The sequence below is a fragment of the Oryx dammah genome, unplaced genomic scaffold (assembly GCF_014754425.2).
Source record: "Oryx dammah isolate SB20612 unplaced genomic scaffold, SCBI_Odam_1.1 HiC_scaffold_16, whole genome shotgun sequence".
Taxonomy (NCBI): Eukaryota; Metazoa; Chordata; class Mammalia; order Artiodactyla; family Bovidae; genus Oryx; species Oryx dammah.
In genome coordinates this window covers 35,384,872-35,401,692 of record NW_024070200.1, presented here as the reverse complement: position 1 = coordinate 35,401,692, position 16,821 = coordinate 35,384,872, and the positions used below count along the sequence as shown (strand labels likewise).

Genomic DNA, 16,821 nt, shown 5'->3' with positions numbered 1-16,821 from the left:
TTCCAGGCAAGAATACTGGAGTAGGTTGCCATGCCCTCCTCCAGGGGATCTTCCTGACCCAGGGATTGAACCCGCATTTCTTATGTCTCCTGCGTTGGCAGGTGGATTCTTTACTTCTAGCACCACGTTAGGCAGGCTCCCCACTCAAAAATATCCCCTCCCCTGCACAACCTAAGAGTTGCTGCTTCAGCTACACATCCTTGAATTATGGCCCCAATTTCAGGGGCACCCTGTGAATCAGGTGTTATGCTATGGGTCGAGGGGTAACCAGAGTGCAGGGTCTTGGGGAAAATTTTGAAAGAGGGTATCATTAAGGGATGGAGAGCTTAGCTCATGGTGGGGGAATGACCTCTGGTGGCAGCCCCTTCTCAGAGAGAGGAGCCAATGACAGGGTTAAGGTAGAGGGCTGACTCAGGGATTGACTCTTTGAACTACATAAAGTTTGCAGTACGAAGATCCAGCCTCTGGTTTCCCCCACCCAAATGGTGCACTCACTACCCTTCTTTCAGAAGTCTGATCCCTCCTCAGATTTTTCTGTCAGTTGGAAAATCTTTTCTTGGGAAGCAAGTTGCTTTTGGACTAAGACTAATCTGGGCAGATCTGGGGTTGGAGGGTTTCCTAGTGACTGGGTTCATTCGCATAGGGACCAAGAGGATCCTGGGCAGAGGTCACCCGGAGGAGAAGAAGGAACCAGGAAGGACCACCCACCCTAGTGTCACACTCCTTTTCAGAGAAAGATTGAGCTGGGCCAACAATAAGAATAGTTATGTCTTACTAACTGGTTGTGTGTGAGCTCAGTCGTGTCCAGCTCTTTGTGACCACACGGACTGTTGCCTGCCAGGCTCCTCCGTGGAATTTTCCAGGCAAGAATACTGGAGCAGGTTGCTATTTCCTACTCCAGTAGTAAAAAAAAAAAAAAGAATAGTGGTGTTTTTTTTTCCAATTTGCTAAGAGACCCAGCTTTTTGGAGTCTCAGGGAGTACTGAGGGTGAGGGCAAGACTGCTTTGCACTAAAGGTATGGGGAGGAGTGGGCAGGGCAGGAGATGACAAACAGGGCCTCCTATGTGGCTCTGCTAGCTTCTTTCTACGCCACGGTCTTTCCTGGGCCTGGTTTGCAGGGTTCACCTACCAAGGTGACTATTTGGACCAAAGGTAGATTCTGTTCTGAGGGGACCCAACGCTGACTGACAGATGGCTGGTTCAATCAAACTCCTCTCTCAAGGACCTGAACTGAGGGGTTGTTTTTTAATTTAATTTTTAAAAACTTTTCTTTGGCTGCACCAGGTCTCAGTTGCAGCACTTGAGATCCTTGATCCTTCTTTGCGGCATGAGGACTCTTTAGTTGAGGCATGTGAACTGTTAGTTGCAGCATCTGGGATCTAGTTCTCTGACCAGGGATGGAACCTGTCCCCCCTCCATTGACAGCAAGGAGTCTTAGCCACTGGACCACCAGGGAAGTCCCATGAACGGAGCTACGTAAAGGAAAGTGCTAGTTAGGGGTGGATGTCTGTGATAAAAGGAGTTGAGAGTCTGAACTGGACAAGTTAGGAAACTTAGGAAAATCACTTAATTTCCCCTGTTAGGCTGACATGAAATTCCCAGCCCAGAGCTTTTCCCAGCATAGGGGTCTCCCCACCATTTCATCTTTGCCAAATTACCTCTCCCCAGTGCCCTGTGCCCCGCAGTTTGCCAGATTCTCGTGGGATGTTGCCCATAGCCTTAAGTGCAGCTAGCAGACCAGGGGTCATTGCCAGTGGCCTGATCTTGGTTTATGGTAAGACCTCAGAGCTGGCTGAGGACGGGGGATCAGAGGCCCAGGGAAGGGGAGGGACTTGCCCAAATTTACCACACCTAAAACCTGAGTTCTGGGCTCCTAATCCTCCAGCCCAGTGTTCTCTCCCACTCTCCACACGGTTCAGTGATCGTATTGCATTTCTGAGCTACCCTGTTCTAGCCAGATAGTCCTGGCTAAGGAGGTGAGGCAGGGGAAGAGACCCAGCTCTGAGTCCCTCCCCCACCAATTCTGAGCCTTGTGTTCCTTATCTCTAAAGGGGCTGTCACAGTATCTGCCTTCTGAGGTTGTTGTGAGAACAACCTGGGATGGTGCGTGTCCAGGGCCTGCCCAGAAAGGGATAGGACAGAACTGTTTCAGTCTGCCTCCAGCCTGCTGTGGGGGGCAGAAGGGTGTATGGGGGGCAAAGTCTCCACGTCCCAATTCTGTTCCTGTGGCCCTGGCACGAAGGGAACCCTAAGTCAGCCCAAGTGAGTTAAAGATTGGCCAGGTGTGCGTGAGAAGCTCAGGTCAACTTCTGACCACAGGGAGCCAGCCAGGGCAGTGACCTAGGGTGACCGCCACTGGGCCTTGACTGAGTCTTGGATTGGCAAAGTATGGTAGTGTCTGTTTGTTGCTTGTTGGGGGTCTTTACAAGGGAACAACAGAGGATGAGATGGTTGGATGGCATCACCGACTCAATGGACATGAGTTTCGGTCAACTCTGGGAGTTGGTGATAGATAGGGAGGCCTGGTGTGCTGCAGTCCATGGGGTCACAAAGAGTCAGACACGACTGAGCGACTGAACTGAACGTGTGCCAACAGGGTGACTCAGTGGAGTTTTCCAGTAGTTAGAGGCTCCAAAGTATAGGACCATGTCCCTAACAGACTAGAGCTCCCAGAGCAAGGGCCCATCTCCTTCCTCAGACAGGGCGGTGTTTCTTGAGATTCCCAGGCCTGGGCTGCAGCCCGATTATCAGACTGGGCCTTGCAGAGCAGGCTCATTTCCCCCTCAGACTGGAGCCCCCCGGGAGGGCTGCTGTCTCCTCCCTCAGCTTGCGACATGTGGGAACGGGTCTCAGGTTCCCAGGATAGGACTGTCCTCTCCCTCGAACCACAATTCCCTGGGGCAGAGCTGTGCCTCCTTCGTCTGACAGGTGGGCTGGGTTTCCTCAGAGGTTTCCTTGAGGAGTTTGCTTTGGGTTTGAGGACAGGCCTGGAAACAGACAAGTGGAGCTCAGGTGAGGTGCTTCCTCCCTCCAGGACTTCAACACAGAATCCGGCTGATTTTGTTCTTTTCTTTTTTTAATTAATTAATTTATTTATTTATTTATTTATTTGTGGCCGTGCTGGGGCTTCATTTCTGTGTGCAGGCTTTCTCTGGGTGCGGTGAGTGGGGGCTGCTCTGTAGTTGCAGGGTGTGGGCTCCTGACTGTGGTGGCTTCTTTTGTGGTGGAGCATGGGCTCCAGGCACGCGGGCTGCAGAGTTGTGGTGCACAGGCTTATTGCCCAGCAGCGTGTGAGATCTTCCCACCCCAGGGATCAGACCCATGTCCCCTGCCCTGGCCAGCAGATTCTTTACCACAGGACCACCAGGGAAGTGCTGATTTTACTCTTATATTATTTTCTTCAAAACCGCAGACAGCCATGATTACTTCCAGAAGGTTGGGGCAATTCAGCCACTGGATGAACACTTTGGAAATGAGGTTTGGCTTGTTTTCATCTCATCTCTGCTGCTGCTAAGTCGCTTCAGTCGTGTCCGACTCTGTGTGACCCCACAGACGGCAGCCCACCAGGCTCGCCCATCCCTGGGATTCTTCAGGCAAGAACACTAGAGTGGGTCATCTCATCTCAGAGAACTGCAATTTTTAGGACATATGAGGCTGAATCTTGATTAGAAACAAAGAAGGCAAAATTTAACTGAAGGAACGCTTCAGCAAGAATGCAGATGGTGTGTATTAGGTAGTAGCGGTCCTGTTGGCCGAAGGTGGCATTGCAGCTTAGCCCTATTAGTCCTTGTGGTTATTGCTCAGAAGCGGTAGGAAGTGAGGTCCAGCAGTCAAGTATATGGGCCAGTTGGAAAGGGGTGCTGGCAGGATCAAAACTCTGTAAAGTCACTCCTAGGACCTCAACACCTAGGGACTGGTCACCATCTGAGCCATCTTCTTACTAAATTTTCAGTTTGAACTATTAGTGACTATTTTTCCTACAGAATACATCTCTAACACAGGGATAAGAGGCAATAGGAAAAGAAGATTCACTTTGCAGAACTCACTCGCCTGCCCACGTGGATGAGGCTATTTCAGGATAGCTGTGTGGGCACAGCCGTTCTTTCTGTGTCATTCTCTTCTACCTCCTTCTAGGACCCTCCCTGAGAATTCTTCCATCATTTTCCTTTCTTCATCTCTAACCCGCCAAGGGGATGGGTACTCCGGAGTCACACTATACCCAGTTGGTCTCTCAAGCATAAAGACGTGTCCTTGGAAAAAGCCTTGGGCTGGAGGGGCAATAAGGAGGCAGGTGGTCAGTTCAGGTGTGTGTGGGAAGAGATGAAGACCAAATCTTAGCATCCTCAAGTTCTGTTTTTCTGTATCCATTTTTTTTTCTTCTGTGTGAAGGATCTTGCTCATACATATGAAACATAATGAACAGGAACTTCCCCAATGGTCCAGTGGCTAATACTCCAAACTTCCAATGCAAGGGGCCCGGGGTTCCATCCTTGGTCAGGGAACTAGATCTGGAATGACACAACTAAAGATCCTGCATATCAAAATTAAGACCTGGTGCAACCAGATAAATAAAACAAAATACAAAATACATAGTGCATAGGTCTCTTATTTTGTGAAGACCAAAGCAAACTTAGTATGCACTTAGAATTGAGTGCTCTTATAAGATTGAACTAACTCAGCTCTCTGCCTCCATTTTACAGGTGGAAACACCGGTTGTGAAATTAAGGTGCATCTGATGGGAAGAGAGGGCTCTGGAACTATGGATGTGAGCATGGTGAGTGCGCCACCCTCGGTGCCACATGAAGACAGGGGACAGCCTGGGCCTTTGTTCCCTAATGTTTTTGCAATATTTTTGTTGGATTACTTGTCTTTTGTGTTCTTAACTGATAGGCCATTTTGGGAACAGTTTTAGGATATAGAAAAATGAGCAGAAGGTACTAAGAGTGCCCTTGTACCTGCCTCCCCTGCTCCCAATTTCCCCTGCTACTGACATCTTGCATTACTTGCAATAATCGCAATCACTTTACAATCAGTGAATCTGTATTGATACAGTTTTAGTAACTAAAATCCATAGTTTACAACAGGGTTCATTCTTGTTGTACATTCTTTGGGTCAAGACAAATGCCGTGTGCCCACCATATGGCACTAACAGAATCGTGTCACTGCCCTAAAACCGCTCTGTGCTCCTCCTGTTCATCTCCCCCTCCTCCCGGCCACCTCCTTATCCTTGAACTTGTGGCAACCACTAATCTGCTACTGTCTACATTGTTTTACCTTTTTCAGAATGTCATATGCTGCTGCTGCTGCTAAGTCGCTTCAGTCATGTCCAACTCTGTGCGACCCCATAGACGGCAGCCCACCAGCTCCCCCGTCCCTGGGATTCTCCAGGCAAGAACACTGGAGTGGGTTGCCATTTCCTCTCCAATGCATGAAAGTGAAAAGTGAAAGGGAAGTCGCTCAGTCGTGTCCGACTCTTAGCAACCCCATGGACTACAGCCTTCCAGGCTCCTCCATCCATGGGATTTTCCAGGCAAGAGTACTGGAGTGGGGCGCCATTGCCTTCTCCCAGAATGTCATATAGTTGGATTCATAAAAATGGCAACCTTTTCAGATTGGATTCTTTCAATTAGCAATATGTGTTTAAAGTTCCTCCGTGTCTTTTCATGGTTTTGATGCTTGTTTCTTTTTATTGAACACAATACTTTATTGTGTTTTCAGTTCAGTTCAGTTCAGTTCAGTCGGTCAGTCGTGTCCGACTCTTTGCGACCCCATGAATGGCAGCACATCAGGCCTCCCTGTCCATCACCAACTCCCGGAGTTTACTTAAACTCACGTCCATTGAGTTGGTGATGCCATCCATTTACTTGCCTTTAAAAACTGTAGTAAAATATGCATAACAAAATTTACCATTTTAACTATTTGTGTGTCAATCAGTGGCATTAAGTGTATTCAAGATGCTGTGCAACTATTACTACTATTCATTTCTAGAATTTTTCATCATCCCAAACAGAAACTCTGCAGTTGTTAAACAGTAACTCTCCATTCTTCCCTTCCCAACCCCTTCTCCAGCCCTTGGTGACCTCTAAAATTCTTTCTCTATAAATTTGCCTAATCTAGATACCTCATGTAAGTAGAATCATATAGTATGTGTCCTTTTGTACCAGGCTTATTCCACTTAGCATAATGTTTTCAAAATTTACACATATTGTAGAATGCCATTCCTTTTTCATGGCAGAATAGTATTCCATTGTATGTTGATGCCACATTTTATTTATCCGTACACCTGTTATTGGACACTTGGGTTGTTTCCACCTTTTAACTATTGAGAATAAAGCTGCTCTGGACATTTCTGTGCAAGTTTTTGTTCAAACACCTGTTTTCAGTTCTTTTATGTAAATACCTTAGACTTGTTGGGTCACATGGTAATTATATGCTTAACTTTTTGAGGAACTGATGAACCATTTTCCACAGGGATTGTATCATTTTATATTCATCCTTGTAATGCACAAAGGTTACAGTTTTTCCAGGTCCCCACCAACATGTTAATGTCCATTTTTTAAATTGTGATATAATTGACATAACATTATTATAGTATCAGGTATAAAACATAATGGTTCACTATTTGTATATATTGCAAAATGATCACCACAGAAATCTAGTTAACATAAGTTATCACATATAGTTACAATTTTTTTCTTGTGATGCTTACTTTTAAGATTTACTCTCTTAGCATCTTTCAAATATTCAAAATATTATTGTTAACTAAAGTTACAATACTATATATTACATTCCCATTACTTACTTTATAGCTGGAAGTTTGTACTTTTTAACATCCTTTACCCACTATGAAACCCCTGTCCCCACCCCTACCTCTGGCTATGACCAATTTATTCTCTAGACACATGAGCTTGTTTTTTTTTTTTTTTTTGTTTGTTTGGGGTATTGGGACTTTTTATTTTTAGATTTCTCATATAAGTGAGTTCATATGTTATTTGGCTTTCTCTGTCTGAATTATTTCATTTAGCATAATGCCCTCAAGATTGATTCATATTGTTGCAAATTTTAATTATATAATATACAAATAATTTATATATATAATGTATATAATTACAGATTCGTGGGGCTGGAAGATCCCCTGGAGGAGGTCATGGCAACCCACTCCAGTATTATTGCCTGGAGAATCCCATGGACAGAGGAGCCTGGCACGTTATGGTCCATGGGATCACAAAGAATCAGACATGACTCAAACAACTTAGCATACACTTCTTATTCCGTCAGTTGCCCTTTTCATTTTGCTGATGGTTTCCTTTACCATGCAGAAGTTTTTTAGTTTGGTGTAGTCCTGTTTGTTTATTTTTGCTTTTGTTGCCATTGCCTTTGGTTTCAAACCCAAAAAATCACCACCAAGACTAATATCAAGGAGCTTACCACTTATGTTTCCTTCTAGTTTTATGGTTTCAGGTCTTATGGATATATCTTTGATCCCTTTTGAATTAATTTTTGTGTGTGGTGTAAGATAGCAATCCAGTTTCACTCATTTGCATTTGACTGTCCTGTTTCCCAACACTGGTTGTTGAAGAGACCACCCTTTCCCCATTGGATATTGTTGACTCCTTTGTCAAAAATTGATTGACCATATATGCATAGATTTATTTCTGGGCTCTCTATTTAGTTCTATTGTGTCTGTTTTTAGGCCAATACCATACTGTTTCCATGACTATACCTTGGTAATACAGTTTGAAATGGGATCTGTTTTTAGGCTTCTATGCCAATTTTAGGATTGTTTGTTATATATCTGTTTAAAATGCCATTGGAATTCTGATAGGGATTGTCTTGAATCTGTAGATTGCTTTGGAAAGTATGGACATTTTAGAATATTAATTCTTCCAATCCACTAGCACAGAATGTCTTTCCATTACTTGTTTCTTCTTTGGCTTCTCTCACCAGTGTCTTACTGTTTTCAGTGTGCTTGTGCGTGTGCTTGGTTTTCAGTCGTGTCTGACTCTTTGTGACCCCGTGGACTACAGCCCAGCAGGCTCCTGTCCATGGGACTTTTCAGGCAAGAGTACTGGTGTGGCTTGCCATTTCCTTCTCTGGGGGACCTTCCCAGCCCAGGGATCGAACTCTTGTCTCCCATGTCTCTTGCATTGCAGGTGGATTCTTTACCTGCTGAGCCGTTGGGAAGAAGTCCAGTTCTCCATGAGTTTCTTTTACCTCCTTAGTTAAATTTATCTGTAGATATTTTATTCTTCTTGAAGCAATTGTAAGTGGGATTGCTTTCTTAATTTCTCTTTCCAATAGTTCGTTATCAGTGTATAGAAATGCCACAGATATTTGTATATTGATTTGGCATTCTGAAACTTTACTGAATTTGTTTATAATTTCTAGTAATTTTTTAGTGGAGTCTCTAGGGTTTTCTAAATGTAATATCATGTCATCTGCAGATAGGACAGTTTTACATCTCCCTTTCCAATTTGGATGTTTTTTGATTTATTTATTTTTTGTCTAAATGCTCTGGGTAGGACTTCCAACGCTATGTTGGATAAAAGTAGTAAGAGTGGGCATCCTTGTCTTGTTCACGATCTTAGAAGAATGCTTTTAGCTTTCACCATCGAGTATGATGTTAACGGTGAGCTTATCATATATGGCCTTTACTATGTGAGGTACATTCCCTCTATGTCTACTTTCTTGAGTTTTTTAAATACCAAAAATAAATGTTGAATTTTATCAAATGCTTTTTCTGCATCTATTGAGGTGATCATATGCTCACAGGTTAGTTTTTTTTTTCTCCCCACACTGCACAGCTTGCACAACCTTAGTTCCCTGACCAGTGATGGAATCTGGGCCCTGTGCAGTGTAAGCATGGAATCCTAACTAGCGGATTGCCAGGGGATTCCCAAATAACAGTCTAGTTTTTAATTATTATTATACCCGTTCTAGTAGGTGTGAAATGGTACCTCGTTGTGTTTTTGATTTGCATTTCCCATAGACGGCAGCCCACCAGGCTCCCCCGTCCCTGGGATTCTCCAGGCAAGAACACTGGAGTGGGTTGCCATTTCCTCTCCAATGCATGAAAGTGAAAAGTGAAAGGGAAGTCGCTCAGCCATGTCCGACTCTTCGTGAGCCCATGGACTGCGGCCCACCAGGCTCCTCCATCCATGGGATTTCCTAGGCAAGAGTACTGGAGTGGGGTGCCAATGCCTTCTCCCAATAACTAATAGGGCTTCCCAGGGGGCGCTAGTGGTAAAGAACCCACCTGCCCATGCACGTTAGACATAAAAGACATGGGTTTGGTCCCTGGATTGAGAAGGTCCCCTGGAGGAGGGCATGGCAACCCACCCCAGTATTCTTGCCTGGAGAATTGCATGGACCGAGGAGACTGGCAGGCTGCAGTCGCTGTGGTCACACAGAATTGGACACATGCGTGCAATAACTAATAATGTTGAGTATTTTTTCATGTACTTGTTCCTTTGCGTATCTTCTTCCGAGAACTGTCTATCCACGTCTTCTGCCCCTTTCTTTTTTTAGTTTTGTTGAGATACAACTGATGTATAGCGTTCTATAAGTTTAAGGTGTACAGCATAATGATGGACTTATAAGCATCATGAGATGATTATCACAATAAGTTTACTGAACATCTATCATCTTGAATAGATACAAAATTAAAGAAATAGAAAAAAATTATTTCTTGTGATGAGAACTTTTAGGATTTACTCTCAACAACTTTCATATATGATGTACAGTAGTGTTAATTATATTGATCACATTATATATCACATTTCTAGTACTTATTTATCTTATAACTGGAAATTTGTGCCTTTTGACCACCTTCATTCAAATTTTCCCTCTCACTGGTAATCACAAATCTAATCTCTGTTTCTATGAGGTTGTTTATTTTTTGAAGTATAGTTGGCCTACAATTGTATGGTATATATAGCTGTTAGTTAAAAAGAAAGAAAGGAAAAGAAACGAGGGTTCCTCAATGACCGCCACCCTCCCTTCCCTCTGCCTCAGAACGCCAGCAACTTCTTCACTTGATGGGGAAGCGCAGCCGTGCCTGCACATGCTCACAGCGGGGGTGCTTCATGGTCAGCCCGTAGATGGGGGTTAGGTCCACTTTCACACCTGCTGGCACGCTGAACTCCAGCTGCTGCAGCAAGATGGCCAGGAAGAGGAAGATCTCCCACCTGGCCATGACCTCCCCTATGCACCGGCGCTTGCCCATGCTGAAGAGTAACACTTTCTCGCTTGTCAACTTATCAATGGCAGTGCCATCAGACGTGAGGAATCTCTCTGGCCGGAACTCAGATGGGTCCCCCCACAGCTTCCTGCAAGATGAACAGAGGAAGTGGAATCTCTGGGTTGGGGAGACCCTTCAGGCAAAAGGCCTGGTCGGGGGGACTTCTGTGTTAGATCTATCTAATAGAGCAATGAATCGAGAGTGGAGAAAGGAGCCAACCTGTTTTCTGATGCTTGTTTCTTTACATAGCTCTCTCTAAAATCACCAGCCTTGGAAATAGTGCTTTTTAATAGTGACTTGCTATTTTAAAGAAATCATACCTTAACTAAAAGATGTTAAAAGAAGGAACATCTGTCCGTCTCTATCCTACTCAGTATATAAGGGGGACCAATGGTCCATCCTCGTTTATGCTTATGGTTTTATAGTAATTATCGATAGCATCTTTTTTTATGCTCAGAAGGGCCCTAGTTTGGATGGTAAATTATATGATTCTTCTACTTATAGACTAAAGTGGGATTATCCAAAGAAGTCCCTAAGTCATTCACATCAGAATCAACTGAGGTACTCCACCTTACCACCTGATGGAGAATGTTGGGGTACAGAGCGCCATAATCTATAACCAACTTCCTAGTCAATGCACTAGAGTTTGAGAAACCTGGACCTACATTTTATCCCTTGGAGCAGGCTAACTAGCCGTCGAGGGGCCATTCCTTTATTGTGCAACCAGTTCCTAGGGGGACAAACAGCTTTCCTGACTGCTGAACATCACACATTTTTCAGTGGGGGATGTGTACTCACGGGTCATGATTGACCTGCCACTGGTTTATGAAGACACAGCGTTCCTTGGGTATGAAGAAGCCATTCAGTGTTGTATCCCTTGTTGTGCTAAGGAGGGAAGAGGGCTTCGTCAGGTTCAGGGGCTGGAAAATTGAGGTGTGTCTCTGGGAGGGTTTCTTTTTTAACCATTAAGAAAAACTGACATATAATTATTGGCGTCTTTTAAAAACTTTTTTTTTGGCCCCATGCCTGTGGCATGTGGAACTGTATCTCCCCAACCAGGGACTGAGCCCACATCCCCTGCCCTGGAAGGCAGAGTCTTAACCCCTGGATCACTGAGGAAGTCCAAAAACTGACAGATAGCTAATTTACAATGTTGTATTAGTTTCAGATGTACAGCAAAGTGATTCAATTTATCTGTAAAATTGAATCCCCAACTCCTAATTTTATCTGTAAAACTGGATCACCTTGCTGAAACTAACTGAAACAAATTAGTTTGTTTCAAAGTTTGCTGAAACTTTGCTGAAACAAATCACATCCAAAACTAATACAACATTGTAAATTGATATACATGTATTCTTTTTCAGATTCTTTTCCATGATAGGTTATTAGAAGATATTGAATATACCATATAGTATGTCCTTGTTGTTATTATCTATTTTATATATAATAGTTGTATATACGTTAATCCCAAACTCCTAATCTCTCTCTCCAGAAGCAGGGGACAAAACATGGCGAAGACTACAGGGGTGGGAGGGCTGAACACGCAGTCCTCACCTGTGGGGTTGGTGAAGGGGACGAAGGAGGAGAGTCGGAAGGTCTCCAGGATGAAGGCCCCCTCCCCCACCTCAGGAGGTTCCTGCGCCTACCTCCACCCTACTCCATTAGCCTGCCCACCGTGGTCTCCCCACTGTACACTAGGAGGGAATATCAGGAGCAAAGAAGAGTTGAAACGGTTCTTCCCCTTTCTCAGATCCTGTTCTTCGACAAATGTTTATTAAACTTTTGTCTGTAGCCAACTCTACCCTTGGCCATTCTCCGGAGCTAAATAGCAGGGAGTCTGGGCCAGTCCTGGGGAGTTCCCAGTCTGGTTAAGGAGTTAGGCCTCTTCCTTTGGGAATAACTAGACCAATGTATGGGCTGAAGTAAGTGCTTGCTAACTCTCTTGACATTCTTAACATCCCAGGACCTAATCCTATAGGACAAATGGCTCTAAGTCCTACAAAATATCAGAATGAAGTTATGCCAGCTGGATGAGTCAAGAAAGGCTTCTAGGGGATGGGAAGTTCGTGTCAGAATAGGATAAGATAGGATTCTGGTAGCCAGAGAAGAGGGTAGAAGGTATTCCAGCAGAAGCTCCAGCAGAAGCAAAATTGGAGGCTGGCCGGTTCATGTTCGTGAGGGGTGGTTAAGCCAGCCTGGCTGGGTTGAGCATACGAAGGAGGGAATGTGAGTAGAGGTGAATAAGAGCTGAGGTCAGAGTTTGGTTTTCTTCTGAGAGCTGGGTATTTTGATCATGTTTGGACTGGATGGGGGCAGAGTAGAGGCCAAGGTCTGGGAGGAATCTGGTGTCATGGCCAGGAAGGAGATGCCAAGGTCTGACCAGGGCCAGGGCTGAGAAGCAGGAGGGAAAAGAGGGCAAAGACTTTACGGGTGTGAGGGCGGAAGAAGCAGGTCTCACCTGTGTGGGATGGTGAAGGGGACGAAGGAGGAGTGTCGGAAGGTCTCCAGGATAAAGGCCTCCAAATAGGGCAGCTGGGGTCTGTCGGAGAGCCGGGGCCGCCGTGCCGTGCCAATCACTCTGTCTACAAGCACGGAGGACAGACAAGGCTTGGGGCTGTCTCCTCTGCTCCATGGCATCTGCGTCCCCATTCATACCAGGCATCACCCTACATGGTACTATGTAAGTTTACAGGTCTGAGACCCAGTGACCCTCCAGTATCTTCTAGGCAAGGGTGGGCACCACCGCATGCCCAGGGCTTAGCAGACACATAACAGCTATATGTAGATTGAACAGATGACCTTGGACCCCAAGGCTTCCCTCCACCAGAGGGCTGGGGGACACCACATACCCAGCTCCTCTTGGATCTTTCTCTGTATCTTAGGATTTGTCACAAGGAACATAAGGCTCCAGGAGATGGCTGTTGTGATGGTGTCAAACCCTGGACAACAAGGGGCATGGTGAGAAAGAAAGGAAGACAAGAATGAGAAGGCAGTATTTACCAAGCGCCCACCATGTATGTACTAAGCACTGTCTTTCTCTGCTTCCTTCCCCAAAGATCCTCACCTTGACTTTTCCAAGGGCTGAGGCAGAATCTCCTTTGCACAAACTTGAGTAACTGCTTTTAAGTTTAGCTGCAGGGATTACAAGGGCCCAGACTTATAGACCCAAGAAGCCTTTATTGTTTAGAAGGGGAAACTGACCCAGAGGAGGAGAGGGACTTGGCTGGGTTTTCACCGGGAGTTGGTGGTACCTCCTGGGCTCAAACTTTGAGCCTTGGCCTGTACCACCTGACTTGTGGTTGATGGGTTATATGATGGACCCCAGGGCTGGGCAAGGCTGTGGGTGATTAGCAGGCACTGAGGGATGGAGGGGCAAGGGTCTGGCTCCTACCGGCCCCAAAGAGGTCGTTAACAAGGTTGACAGTCTTCTCCTGGGAGATGAGGCGACTGCTGGCTTGGGAGTTATCCTCACTGTGCTTGAACAGGGCGCCTATGATGTCCTGGACGCTGTTCTGAGGGGGCATAAGTTTAGGGTCACCCCAGCACTCCTGGGGTGGAAGGCTGGAGCCCCTTGTCCCATCCCTTATGGCCCCAGCTGCTGGCCTCTGGGCAGGAAGTTGAGCTCACGCAGCAGCTGGTAGTAGCCCCCTGTGTGTGCTGTCGCTTCAGTCGTATCCAACTCTGTGACCCTATGGACTGCAGCCTGCCAGGCTCTGTGTCCATGGGATTCTCCAGACAAGAAAACTGGAGTGGGTTGCCATGCCCTCCTGCAGGGAATCTTCCCGACCCAGGGATTGAGCTCATGTCTCCTGCCTTGGCAGGAGGGTTCTTTACCACTAGCACCATCTGGGAAGCTCAGTAGCAGCCCTAGGTAGGGCTTAAAGTATCATTTCATACTCCATTGACCCTTCCTCTCAATAACTCCAGGGGTCCAATTTCACAGGAGGAGGTTGGTGTGAGTACAGGGAAGCAAAGTGACATGTGAGCTGGGAATTAGCCTCTGTCAGGGTTCAGGTTCCTGTAAAACAAAAGCCTTCTCCTAATAACAGCACCCCGCATTGTGGGCTCTGCCAAGGCCCCATGCACGGGGTTACCTCTCTGGGGCTTTGAGCAGCCCTGAGAAGGTTGCTGTAGGCCCAAGGAAACTGAGGCCAGAGAGAGAGAGAGACTGGCTCCAGGTCACACAGCTGGTCCGAGGTGTCCCAGAGACTTCCTGGGCCTTGGCCACACCCCAGCTGTGTGGGTGCCTTGGTGCTGGGGGAGTGGGGCCACACCCAGACTCTAGGGTGCCCTCATACCACCTGCACCCTGGGCTCACCTTGTCAAAGTCCTGGTAGTGCTCCTGGACTGTTTTCTGCAGGAACTGCAGGAACCTCTGGTTGAAGCTCTTGAACCTTTGCAGACCTGGGTTGGGCAGGTATTTAAGGATGGGGAAGAAGTCCACGGGATTCCCGGAGCTGGCGGATTCCACGAAATCATGGCTGCTCTCCACCACACTGAGCATCTCCTTACTGCTCTGCGGGAAGTGCTGCCCGAAGCACATGGCCCCGATGACGTTGGCCACCGATGCCACCACATGGCCATAGGGGTCGAAGCGCCCAGGCCCTGACATCAGCTCCTGGAACTTGCCCAGGAGGGCCTCAGCCTCCTTGTTCACATGATCCTCCAGGTAGCAGGAGGAGGAGGAAGATGGGTCTGAGGCCACGGAGAAGGTGTTGAGAGCATTCTGGGCCAGGCGTCGCCGGGCAGCCCACACCGGTCCAGAGTCTGGGTTGAAGATCATGCTCTGGCCGTCAGTGATCAAGGTGAAGCTGTAGAGGTCGGGCCGGCCCTTGAAATCATCGCCCTGCCGCACCAGGGCCTGCCGGATGGTGTCCAGGCCGCTGAGCACCACCACGGGTGTGCAGCCAATGCGGATCTGCAGCACGTCCCCATAGCGCTGGCTCAGCTGTGACAGGACCACGTGTGGGTTCTTCCCCAAGGTCAGCACATGCCCAAGCAGGGGCCAGCCCCAGGGCTCTGGTGGACTCTTCAGGCCTTGAGGGACCCGAGGCCGCCAGGTCCCGACCACCCAGAATACCAGGCAGAAGACGGCAGAGGCCAGGAAAAGCTCCATGGCTGAGAAGGGACTGGGCTGGGACAGCGCCATCTGTACCCACTGCAGGGGAAGAGGAAGGAGGGGCGAGATGGAGCCATTCATTCGCTTGTTTATTCAGTCAATAAGCACTTGTCCACATTCTGTCCTTGGTTCCCAGCCAGACAGACTGAGAAAGACTGAGCTACATCCACTAAATTACATAGGTCCTGCATCCCAGGACCTCATCCACAGTGCCTCCCAAAATCTGAGGCCTGGAAAGGAGCCCTGAGATTCCCAACGTGAGTGTCTGAACTCCCAGCCCTGGCCCTCCCCTCTGCCCATCACCTGTTTCCAATTCTGAGGCTGAAGTGATCACTTCAAAATGGGAAAGCACTCTTGCGAACCCCAGTGCAGGGTGTATGCTGGGCCTTGTGGCAAAGGGTGCCTCCTCATACCCTGGGAACAGGGAGCTGCTCCCCTCTTCGCAACACTGATGAGACCAAGATCCCAGGGCTCATGCAAATGGCTTTTGATGCCCTCTTCCCTAGGCCATTCCTTATTAAGACCCAAAAAAGAGGGCAAATCCTCATTCTCTCAGTCTTTTTTTTTTGGCTGTGCAGCTCATTATGTGGGAATCTCAGTTCCCAGACTAGGGATTGCACTGTCTCCTGGAGCGGAAATGCAGAGACCTAACCCCTGGACCACCAGGGAAGTCTCTCACATCTCTCACCGCTTTTAAATATTTATTTATTTGGCTGCTTTGGGTCTTAGTTGCAGTGTGTGGACTTCATTGCTCTGTAGCATGTGGGAGCTTAGCTCCCCGACCGGGGATTGAACCTGCGTCTCCTGCATTGCAAGGAGGATTCTTAACCACTGGACTACCAGGGAAATCCTCCTCTCACAGTCTTGAAGGCTGAGGCTGGGCTGCAGCCAGGCCAGGGCTATCCTCATGCCAGGTGAAGAGCCCTACCCACCTCTCCACTCATCACACTAAGGGTCCCTAGATAGGCCCAGTCTAAGCTGCTCATTTAAAATTGGGGAAACTGAAGTCTGGAACTGGGCAGCAAGAACCAGAACTCAGGCTTCTTACACCTAACCCAGGGTCCTGCATCCCTCCATCTCCATTGATTCCCTGGATATATATCAGGGGATCCCAAGGGCTAAGAAAGGGGCCCAAGAAATGTACCTGTAGAGGCAGGTGCTGGAGGTCAGCAGGATTGTGGGGGCTGATCCAGAGCTTCTGGCCCCAGCTGAGGGGACTTTTATAAACAGCACCCCTATCAGATTGGCCCTGCCGTCCTGGTCACCTGATAGCAAAGTGGCCAAAAAATGTTGAAAGGATTAGCTCTTGGCCTTGGGCCACAAAACGCAGCTCCACGTACCTCCCAGGGCCCAGAGGCAGCTCTTCCAGCTATGATAGGTGCTATGTCCCTGGGGAGGAAGATCCAGCTTCTCTCAGGATCCAGTCAGGAGGGAATGCTTCCTTCTCACATGGGCAGGCCA

General features: G+C 47.3%; 1 protein-coding gene across 1 annotated transcript; it reads right to left on the bottom strand.

The window, feature by feature from the left end:
* Nucleotides 1-9,685: 9,685 nt before the first annotated feature.
* Nucleotides 9,686-16,613, bottom strand: LOC120875452 (cytochrome P450 1A2-like). The gene is made up of 7 exons (XM_040257257.1): nt 16,505-16,613; nt 14,560-15,399; nt 13,633-13,753; nt 13,091-13,180; nt 12,700-12,823; nt 11,040-11,126; nt 9,686-10,329 (listed from the first exon to the last, which is right to left on the bottom strand). Exons 2-7 carry the CDS (start codon nt 15,388-15,390, stop codon nt 10,032-10,034), a joined length of 1,551 nt encoding a protein of 516 aa, XP_040113191.1. The 5' UTR covers nt 15,391-15,399; nt 16,505-16,613; the 3' UTR covers nt 9,686-10,031.
* Between the last annotated feature and the right edge of the window lie 208 nt (nt 16,614-16,821).